Genomic DNA, 11,867 nt, shown 5'->3' with positions numbered 1-11,867 from the left:
ACGACTCTTTCAAATTTAAGCTTTATAGATTGTGATTTAGCAACACATCGGTCATCTTACATCAGATGCAAGAATCCAAGTTTTTTGCGGATTTTACTCGAATTTGAATTATGAAAGTACAATTCTTTACGAAACAAATATAAAATGATTTTCTTGCAAAGAAGATAACACAAAGTAAAAATTCAAGATAAAATTGTAATTATTTAAAGGATTCGAGTAAAGAAAATATAATAAATTCTTTAGAATTGTTTTATGATACAAAATATATAATAGCAAAAAAAAAATAAAATATTCGAACACGTCGTATTTCACTTCACCAAATTGCGATACGCTTATTCATAAGGAATTTACTTGTGTGAGAATTATCAAGAAATTTATTTATTTTTCCATTCATGAATCATTGAAAATGTTCTACGCGAATGTCATCGATTTGTTAAACGTCTCGTTTAACTTTTGCAATTGCTTAAATGTTAAATTTATAATTTAAAATTAAGTGAGGCCAATTCCAGTTTGGAATTTTAAGCAACTAAATAATTTATCATACACTCTCCCGTTTTACACATCTTTAAATGACAATTTCTAAAATGTAAATCTGTATTGCGGGTATGGTAATTATGGTAGCCTTAAATCGATCATACTTCAAGTTATTTTGAAGTTTAATATTCCTGCTTGCGTAATGATGACAAGGCGTAATGAGTACTTGAACCTGAGAATTCGCGGAGCGATAGGAAGCGAATAAATAAATATGTTTCTCGGTCATTCTCCTGGCCGCAAGGCAAACGGACAGCGAAGACATTGCATCGACATGCTGTAAATATATAATCTTACGGCGTTACACTTGTGATAAAAAGCAAGGATCTGGCAATGTTCACCGAAAAATTACTAGTTGCGATTTAGAAGATAATACGTTGCGCTTTTAAGAATAATAATAATAACAATATTGAAATTCTGTAGTATTACTTATAGTCGCCAGTGAATAAAGATAATAAATATTCCAAATTAAATCGACAAATTGGCAAATGTTTATTGAAACTTCTTCGCAACGTTTCGACTTAATTAAAGTTCGGGTGCTCTTCAAGTGAGTCAGTTAAATAATATTACATTGGATCGTTAAATCACGCAGGAAACATGACTGACGTGAGTTCTTTCGAAAATTTGGAACGATTTGTTATTGAAATTCTGTGTACTTCGAGTGACAGTCTATGACGCTGAGTACTGACCACAAATTTTAGAGAAACCAGTCACAAATGGAAATACTTTTTGCTCCAAAAAAGAATAAAAATACTTGGAAAAAAAAAGAAAACAAAGAGAAAAATCTGTTTAAATGGTTCGAATCTTCGGACACACGCTTGAAATTCTCGGCGCTCTGTTCTCACCTGTTCCGGATTGCGAAGGTGAAGATCCGGGTGCGCCCCGTATGGGTGCTCCTCGCCGTCCGGGAGCTCGAGTCGCGGCGGCAGATTGAGGGCGAGATCGTGCCGGACGCTCTCCGCGCGGATCGCGCGATCCCTCGCCGCAGCGATCATTACCGCCTGTATATCCCGACGCCTTCTGGCATCGTCGCCATCGCCACCGCCGCCACCGCCGCCGCCGCCGACTCCACTGCCGACCGCACCGGCGGTCGGGTCATCTTCCGCCGATGCACCGCGTCCGCTGCTGCCGACCTCCATTCCTTGGCTCACCGACAGCATCTGCAAAATCGACGAGCGTGTTTATACGCTTTCGAAAAGAAAAGGCAAAGGATATATCTGTACACTGAGAGAAAAAATTTACCAAGTTTTCATAAATATTCGTTTGAATAGTTATGAAATATAATCATATTTTTATTCAGTCATAAATATGTATGTACCGTAAGTAAATATTGCATTGTAACTGTTTAAACAGATATTTATTAAAATTAGTAATTTTATTAGTAAATTTTTTCTGTGTAACACGATACATTATCGACATCGGCGAAAACATCGTTGCAAAATTTCCGGTGCTGCTGCTAATCTATGCGAAACGCGACGATATTATCGTTCTATTTTCTACAGATAAACAGGAATGACTAATAAACAGGATATTTGATAATAATTAATAAAAATAGCTGAATGTTATTGTCTCATGGGAATCATTTGACAACGACGACGACGATGATGACGATGATGATGATAATGATGATGATGATGATGATGCGCGATTTGACATCGTTTGAAATCGCAGGTGGGTTGCCTTCATCGGGGATTCTCTTTTTGTCGGTCTTTCAGTGACAAAAGACTCTACAAAGGGCCGGGAACGCGACCCTTGATGCGATCTCGCAATTCACCCTAATGTTTCGGGGGGAAGAGGGGGAGCGGGTAGAGATAAAAGAAGCTCCGAAGAAAAAGCTCCAAATTTCATGCGACCTCGACGGAAGGTATGCGTGTCGAAAAAATACAAACACGCCCGTTCGTCGTGCCATAATGAAGCGTACACGCGTGGTGACCGCGCTATTACCCGGCGCCAGAGGAAAGGGTCGCGATCGTGAGCCCTCGACTATATGGTCGTGAATAAATTAGTACACAAAATGAAATTGCTCGACCGTTCGATCAGGAGAGCGCCCGTTATACGTAGATATAAATATTAGTGCTGTGTCGATGCACTCGGCTCACGTAAATAATTGCATATAAATCATATCATTATATCCGCAGGATTAATTTCTCTGTGATGTCGATTATTCATACAACCGAACGGGCACTCAAAATATTTTGATTCGCGATCGTTGCCGTTGCGAAACACGCCGCGCTGCGCCTCAAATAAAAGTTATCAATGCATTTATATGTGTAATAAATATGCGCATTGATAAAAACGTATTTTATTGGGAAATAAAAGCGGATAAAGATATTTTTTTGTTTGCGCAATTAATGCTGCGTAACATGCGTATTGATTATTTACGAAGTTAAATTAGTTTTGAAACGAGCATTACGAGGATCGTAACGCGAACGCGAATTGGCAAGTAACTTGGACAATTTTCTATTAAGGTTTCTTCAAAATTAAGGTTCAAACTAATTATCTACCCTTTTCCTAAATTCCGCGCGATTCTAAATTCTGTGACATAATTCGAGTCACTGTATAATTCAGATAATTGCGTCTCACACAGCTAAACCCCTCAATTAGCCGAACTCGATCGTTTTCTCTTACTTCTAGCGAAAATTTCTTCGCTCGTTCCCTCCGCGCGGATCCGGTTTAAAACATCTGCTCACGCACGCACGGACGCACGCACGCACGCACGCACGCGTACGAGACGTTCGTAAGAGGCGGGCCGAGAAACGTCACGTCGTGACAGTTGGCGGTACCACAGGATGGCGTGGTTCGTGCACACCTCGAGAAGTAAAACGGGGAAGGTCGTACGAGCTTCAAGTGCCGACGAGCACACGGCGAAAGAACGAGGTCGCGTGCAAACGCACTCCGCGCGCTTTCCTTTTCGTTCGTTCCTTGCCGCCGCGCCACGCCGCGTTGCGTTGCGCGTCTTCGGTTCGCACGGTTCGTCCAATAGGCCGCAGATCGAAATAGATCGATCGTGCGTGCTGCGACGACGACGACCGTGAAAGCCACTGCCGCGTGTCCGAAAATACCAATCGCGATGTTTATGATCAAATTTACAGATATTTTGCATCCCCGATACGTCAACATATTCTGATATTCTGGTTTGCACTGACAATGAGAAAAAAATATCCGTTGAAAAATTAAAATATTTTAATCCGACTCGTGCAACTAAATATCGAATTGATTTAATTCATTCATAGTCAAACAATCTGTATGGTCGACGTGAATACGACTGTTTTTGTACAATTAAATTTAAATTTAAATAATTGTTGAATCGACTCAATGCTGAATTGGTCGTACCAGACTAATTGTAAATATTTTAATTTATCAATTTTTTTCTCAGTGTATTATACGTTATATAATATTCACATTTTTTTAAATAAAATAGAAACAGTTTTGGATATTATGTTTTAATAAAAAAAAAAATAATTTTCAAAAATCTTAGTCATTAATTAGGAAACTACAATATTCACAATATCTGTATATATTTTGTGAATATTGCATCAATAATTAAGATAAGATTAAGATTTTTGGAAATTTTATACACAAGTACGTAGTATATGTAACATTATTATATTTGTGACAGTAAAAAGAGAGAATTCTTTATTTATTCTATTGATTTTGCTTTCAAATGCAAAGATCCCGGCTACAGCTCTCGACTGAACCCAAGAACCTAAGAACGTCTCTATCGATATGACTTTTTATGACAAGTTGATCGCGATTTGACGAGCGAGAGCCGACGCGAAAGTCTTTCTCTCTGTCTCGCGAACATTCGTTGGTACGTGCGCGCGTTAACGACTGATGGGTCGGTCGGTCGGTCGCATTAAAGCTTTAAAGGGGTTTTCAGCACCCCTCCGCTCGCGTTCTCGCGCTCGTCCGAGGCCGTCGAAAGGGAAAGCGGAAGAGGGATGCGGCGGCGGCGGCTGTTGCTGCGACGACAACAGGCGAGGGTGTGCGGCGGAGACAGCAACGACAGGAGCGACTGACACACAGAGGGAATGCTCGTTCGCGCCGCTCGCGTACCATTCGTATCGATCGATTCGCAGCATAACATCACGCTCGTCCGCTACCAATGTAATGCAGATGCGTGGGAGGACCCTTCGATCGAGAGAGATATGCGGATATTTTCGAAATCGTTCCATTGCATCGTACCGAGCGCCCTTGTGTTCCGATAACACTATCGTTGGATGCGCGTTCTGTGCAAGCAATCCTTGTTGCCTTTTGTCCGCAAATTCTAAAAATGATTATGCAAATTGTGTACCACGTTCGTATTCTCACTGCCTTTTTGATATAAATTTAAATAATTTTTTTTTTAACTTTTACATCGTTGTTACTTTATTATTTATATTGTATATGAATCATATCGCGATGGATGTCAATGCAAATGGTAGGTGTTGGGTGTGTTAATACTCGAAGAAAATATCTTAAATGTTTCTTATCAATAAGTACCAATTGATGGCCTAACCCATGAACAAATGTTTCTTTAGCAAATAAGAAGCATTCTATAAGCAGTTTATGTAAATCAATAAGTATAGCGACTTTATGCTGGATGTCTATTGATTCAATGGTCTTACTGTGTTTACTCAAATTCTGTAAAAAAATTTCTTGAGAATTCCCGAATTTTCCATTCAAAATTATATAGATTATAGATAAAACTAGAAAATTTTTTAAGTGCAACTTTAAAATATTTTTATCTTATTCTATTTTTGTTCTTAATGTTTCTCAAACAATCGCCAAAAAGCTACTAAGTTTTGAATAGATATTACATTTTAAAGATACTAAAAATGAATAATATAAACCAAATGGCATATAGCGATCTGTATGGATCTATAATAGTTCTAGTAACCGGAAGTATGGAATTCGAAATGTGATTAAAAATACACGACAATGTGGAGCGATGTGCTATTCTCTACCGACACTGATTTTTTTAAAATAAAAACTTGCAAATTACGTGAAAATTTATGTGAATATGGATGCATACTATATTTGTTGTTGTTTAGTTAACTAGTCAAATATTGACATCAAGAAAAAATCATGAAAGAAACGATTTTGTTGCAGAGATAGAATTTAAATTTAGAAGTAAAATTCTAAAAATCTCCCCGAATATCAATAAAATTCTATAAAAATTTATGATTCTCAAGGATAAAAAAAATTCTGTGAAAATTCTAAACTTTTCCGGTAATAAACATTCCTGTCTTACGTTACGCAATGCATTTTACGTGCGATAGCCTTGGGCCCTTAACAGAACGGCTGACTTATAATCTTGGAACAATGTTTTATGACTTAAGTCTTTGTCTTTAGTAACGCATAATAACTGCCTCAAGTCTCAAGACTTTTAAAGTAAAAAGCGATTCTGTGACTCAAGACTTGAGACACAAGACAGTTATTGTGCGTTACTAAAGACAAAGACTTAAACGGTGTCTTGAAATTATAAATCAGCGCTCTCTCTCTCTCTCTCTCTCTCTGTTAAAGCCTCAGGGATACAAACTAGGATCTAGGATCCTTAATAGCAACTGCTGCGCGATCGATAATATAACTTTCGAATACAAACGCGCTTTTTATCAATTGAACAGCATATCTAATTTAATGTATCTTTTATCCAACATATCTCGCATTCATAAATTTTTACATATTCACAATATTTATATACTTCAGTCTACGCTTAATCTTCGCTTACATCATACTAAATATGATATTGTATTACTTACTATGAAATAATCTAATCATAGCAGATAATTAGTATTGTACTAGTATTTTTTAATTATCATTTTCTAAACAAAAACCTCACGAAAGAATGTGAACTTTATTATCACTAAGAAAGAAAGTTTCCTCTGAAACTTGGTGAAATTAAAAACGGCAAGAATTTTTGGAGTAACATTCTTATGGAGAAGAATGGGACGGCAATGCGAAGAGAAATTCGTGAAATGCAAATGTATTTCAGAAGGAGAGCAACGAAAACCAATGTCACTCTTCCAGTAAAAGGATTCATATGTTCCGAATATAGGAGCACGCTATATTTGGTGCATACGCGATTCCCTTCCATCTTTTTCCGAGTCACACGGTTCTAGTTCGAAACTAACGGAGCGGTTGATGGATCATTTGATTAGATTTATATCGCATATTATATTGTATCACAGTTGTCGCGAGCCATCCGAATCTCAATCAAAAATAGTTTATTTTAGCATTCGAAACGTTAATTTCGATACGTAGTTCCACAATTGAATCCATTATGAATACAATTCCCAAAGTAAAGCATCTCTCGTACCTCAAAACAGATCTTAAAAACAAAAATCAAACTTTTAAGTGGTCTCTAAAAAGATTACATACAATGGAGATCGTTTTCATTTTTCGACCGCGTCATTCATTTTCTTACGGGACATACTGTTTTATTTCACGTTTCCGTAGTACATTGTGTAACGATTGAATTTTTCGTGGAACGACGTTCCTGGGCCTGGGCGAGGAGCGAGCCACCCGGATACGCCGGGACGAACGAGAGAAGATGAAAGAGTGACGAGCGCGAGGTCGTTCGGTCGATCGATCGGAGATACGAGTTAACCGGCGAGCGGCGAAGGGACGACGACGGAGAGGTGTTCGCTCGGGCTGGTGGATGCTGGCTGCTGCTGGTGCTCGAAACGCGCCATAGCGGCTCGCAAAAGCCCACGGACGGTGATGTTGTAACGGACTTTATGGCTCCCCGAACCACGCTGGCACCTCGGTGGACCATAAAACCGCTAGTCGCTGTCGCAGTTGCACAGCTCGCTCGATACCGCTGCTGCTGCTGCTGCTGCTGCTGCTGCGCTCGCTCGAAACGTGACACTATCCGCCGTCATCGTCGTCGTTCTATCGTCCTCGTCGTTGCCGGGCTCGATTGAAATTGCAGTTTCAGAAAAGGGTAAACTTCGCCGCATCGATCGTACGCTCGCGGATATTATACGCCCCGAGAAACTTACACCCTTCCCCCTGCCCCTTTCTCTCTCTCTCTCTCTTTCTCTCTCGAGCTACCCTCTCCCGGGACGTCAAAGTCACCCGGCGACGACAAAGCGGTATTTCGAGGAGCTTCGCCTGGATGTAACGTCGCCCGAACACGACGCAGCAGTTACGCGATCGACGAACCGACGCGACGCGCCGCGTTGCATCGTCGTTTATTTTCGCCGCCGAGATAACGGGGCAATAATCGCGAGCACCGAAATCGAAAGCGACGATCTCGCGAGTAATTGCTCCTGATTGGTCGACAATTGTAAATAATGAACTATTATTCTGCCGACTAATTGATTACGGATTATATCACTTTAAAGAAGAAAAAAAAAGAAATACTTGTCTCTGGAAAAAAAAGAGAAATAATCGTTGGAAGGCTTTCAGAGAAAAAGAAAATGTTTGCTAAATATAAGCACGAAATTATGCATGAAGCTTTTTTGTCCATTCTTTTTTTCACGAGTTTTTGCCATGTTTTCAATCCAAGTCAATCTGCCAAAAATAATTTTTTCCCGAAAGTATTTACGAGAAAAAAAAGTATAATATTTGCGATGCTACCTACACAGTTCGATCAATGTCGCGCTTCATGCCGACAAACAACGATTAAAATACGTTAAGCCAATCGCGCGTCGTCGATAAAGCGCATATAATTTTCGACGTCGTCGTCGTCGTCGTCGTCGTCGTCGTCGTCGTCGTCGTCGTCGTCGCGAGCGTCTTTTAGATTACGCAATCTTTTCGTCGTCGTCTTAATCTTGTTGTCTGCTGCAAATATTGTGTTCAGATGAAGTTCATATGCACTTCATCTCCCGATGCGGGCAAAAGTGCAATATACAAGAGATTTATTAAGTATATCAAAAAATAAAAATAACAATATATCGTTCGGACAATATATCGTTAAACAACGATATAACTAAAACAAGAACAAGATTCGGCGAAAGAATGAGTTTAAATGTTTTGAGTCATTAACCCGTGAGCACTCGCGTCGCGGAGATAAGAAAATATATTTTTAAAAGTATGGATTTCTTTTAACTTCTCTCAGTTTATAATTATTTAGAAAAAAAATAACACACGTCAGAAAGTGACGCCCACCCACTTGTAGGTTAAAACTTCAAATCATTTTGCAATTATTTTAAGTGAAACTTATGATACTCTTGCGATGCAAAATTTTCCTTCTTATTCTTCTTTTCAATTTTAAAAAGCCAGTTATGCTATTTCACCGGTAATAAAAATTCTGGAAGACATTGTCGTACAAACAATTAAAAAAAAATGACGAATTTTTTAAGCGATACAATATTATATCTTAAAAGGCAAAAGAGATATCTTTGTATTTTCCATTCTTATACGTTCTACCTATTAGAAAAGATTAACGCGAAGTCCACGTGAGACGTGTCCATCGCGTCGATCTCTTTTTTTCCGAATACCGAGAACTGAAATTGAGGCGTGTCACGTTCGTGTGCACGAGAACTGCCTTCCTTTCGAAAGAGCTTCCACTGACGTTATATCGCAATCAATTCGCGCATCGCGCAGACATCTCTTTTACGATTCTGGCCGGCGATACTGATCCGACGATAACAAGCTGAAATGCCGCCCGTCTTCTTACTACCTGCTCCTGTCACGCTCGCATCGTACAAATCGGATTCGGCGTGATTACATTTGTTCTTGTTTACCTGATATCATTCGCGGCACACACGCACTTCAAATGGGCAAAACGGTGTATTTACTTGTATTACTTAACCGCATTTTTATATAGAAAATAAATCGTGAAAAATTTTTCCTAGCTAGAGAGTCTGTAATATCTCGTATATCACAAGCAGAGTAGCTATACTTATTCCGAAAAAACTGTAAAGAATTTATTGCGAAAAATATTGCCTCGCCCAGGGCCATTTTTTGCAATAAATTCTTGCTTATTTTTATTTATATTTATTGTATCTTTCTCGTAAACATTCATAAAAAAAATTATCTTATTTATAAAATATAGATAAACAATATTCAAAACACATATACGTAGGCATAAAAAATTTATAGGTTTGATTTTATTATTCCGATTTTAATATTTATATTGAAATTTTTATTCAGTCGTGATATAAATTATTTGTAGCAATCAAATAATATACTATTTTATAGAACATAAAAGTCATTTATACATTTTTGGAATATAAAGATTATTTAATTATATATTGAATTTATTCCTTAATATTTATTTGTTTTCATTAAAACCCAAAATCTTCATTTAAAAACTAATATTTCAATAGTTTATATTGTTACATATATTATGTTGTTATGTGTAATAATCATTAGTTATTAAATTCTTCCATTAAACGTAAAATGTAATATGAGATTTTGACATAATTATATAAAAAATGTAAAAATTATATATATGTTCTATATATTATGCGTTTAAAATGTTTAAATCATGCATTTTTTATTTAAAAACAAGTTTTAATGAAAAAAAAATCACAATGTCTTCTTTTTAAAAAGACACGATTTTTATCAACTTTGATCGCAAATTCTAATATGATATTAAACTAATTATTTACTTCTCTCTAAAATGTCAATATTTTACGAGCATACTTTAATAATGCAGCAAATAAAATCTCCAATTGTCAAATTGCACGTGATTTAATCGACACGCTTGAAAAATTGCAAGGTCTTAAGAATGCCCGCTCGCAAATGCTTTCGAACGTTCTCGTTGTCGTTTTCGACTTCTTCGTTGTCATCGTCGTCGTCGTCGTCGTCGTCGTTTGGTAAAACGTATCGATCGAGGAGAACGTGCCACCCTGCATGAGGGCAATGCACCGGGGATACATCATGCACTCGCTGTAAAGCGTTGCGACTATACTTTCGCAGCACCTGCTAACACCTTCGCGCATAAAGGTCGTTCTAAAAAAAGAAATCTTTCCATCGCGCAGAAACGTCGGCTTCCGAACATCGTAAGGAGAAGACGTATTTCGGCGTGAAACTTGGGGAAAAATTAATTTTACTTGAATATTGTACTTGACATTCATAATGCCTGCGCTACGTAATATCCATCTGCGTCAAATAAGAATTTTTGCAGTATACAAATATACTTTATATCTTTAATATATTATACGTTTTACTTATATATCTTCTAATTACTTATGTTTTTAATATATAATATCTTTTTCATACAATATGTGCATATATATATATATATATATATATATGTGAAAATTACTGACGACTATCGGTTTTATTTCATGTTTATTTCATCCTCGTACCACATAATCTAATTTTATAATTTCCTAAGATAATGAATTTTATATCCCAATATCGTCTTGAGAATTAAATATTTTACGGTTCATTATTTAACTGTTAGCTCTTAATACTTGATCGCAATCAAAAGAGATAGAAACAGAGAATCGAAGTATTAATTTTCCCTACGAGATACGTTGCGCCTTCTCTTTGTTGAAATCACTAACGTGTGAGAAATAGATTGATGCCAGACGAGAGTGATATTATTCAGATTAAGATCGTGGATTTCAACACGCACTATACATATACGAATGGTATTTATGGCTGAAGGATTAGATTAGATTTGCACGATATATCGACCAGTAAGTGCCATTAGAAGCACGCGCGGTTCTAATCTGTTGCGCGACGGCAGTATTTTGTCTGCGACGCGAACGTAATCGCGCTGTCAATTATTGTTATCGCTCAAGGTCGCTGAGACAAATCGGTTCCGTCGTCGCGACACGTCGCGCCGATCTCTCTTCGCGTCCGCGATCATTTCTCTACGAATTGCTCGAGTCTCAAGATTCGCAAGAAATTCATGCTCGCGTCAACTCGCCTCTTCTTCTACACTGACAATGAGAGCATAGGTTCGATATCTGTGACCATAATTGCATGATAAAATAATTATAGTTAGAAGCTCTATTTTAGTATATAGTTATTACTGCTACAGTGTAATAATGTGTTTAAAGTTTTACCAATTATGAAAAAAAAATATTTTACTGTGAGTATGATAATTTTAAATATTAATGTATTAAAATAAACATATGAATGATAAAAATAAAATAAACATCTTTATATAGCAAATGCAATCACAGTCAATTATAGTAAAATTTAATATTTTTTTAGAATTCACTTATTATTTGCGCAATAATAATAACTTGAAACTGTAATTTGCATGGCTGAGACAACTATAAATATACAGGGCGTTCCAAATTTCGCGAATCAATACTATAGCAAGAAAGTCTTGAGAAATTAAATAAGTTACTTCTAAATTTTGATTTCAATAGTTGTTTCAGATATAAAATGGCTGTTTAAAATAAAAACCTACAAATAACTATTTTACTTAATTTTTCAAGAGC

The 11,867-nt window shown here is 37.2% G+C and overlaps 2 protein-coding genes across 3 annotated transcripts in view; one reads left to right on the top strand and one right to left on the bottom strand.

Annotated features, from left to right (window-relative positions):
• Window positions 1-11,867, top strand: part of LOC105197173 — a 173,800-nt gene that overhangs the window by 30,916 nt on the left and 131,017 nt on the right. The gene's annotated exons all lie outside the window — the stretch shown is intronic.
• Window positions 1-11,867, bottom strand: part of LOC105197156 — a 91,739-nt gene that overhangs the window by 7,339 nt on the left and 72,533 nt on the right. Inside the window, exon 3 of the mRNA XM_011163402.3 lies at window positions 1,377-1,691. Coding sequence (XP_011161704.2) covers window positions 1,377-1,691 — 315 coding nt within the window. The remainder of the gene's footprint in view (window positions 1-1,376; window positions 1,692-11,867) is intronic.

The sequence above is a fragment of the Solenopsis invicta genome, chromosome 8 (genome assembly GCF_016802725.1).
Source record: "Solenopsis invicta isolate M01_SB chromosome 8, UNIL_Sinv_3.0, whole genome shotgun sequence".
Taxonomy (NCBI): Eukaryota; Metazoa; Arthropoda; class Insecta; order Hymenoptera; family Formicidae; genus Solenopsis; species Solenopsis invicta.
This window is presented reverse-complemented; position numbering and strand designations above follow the sequence as displayed.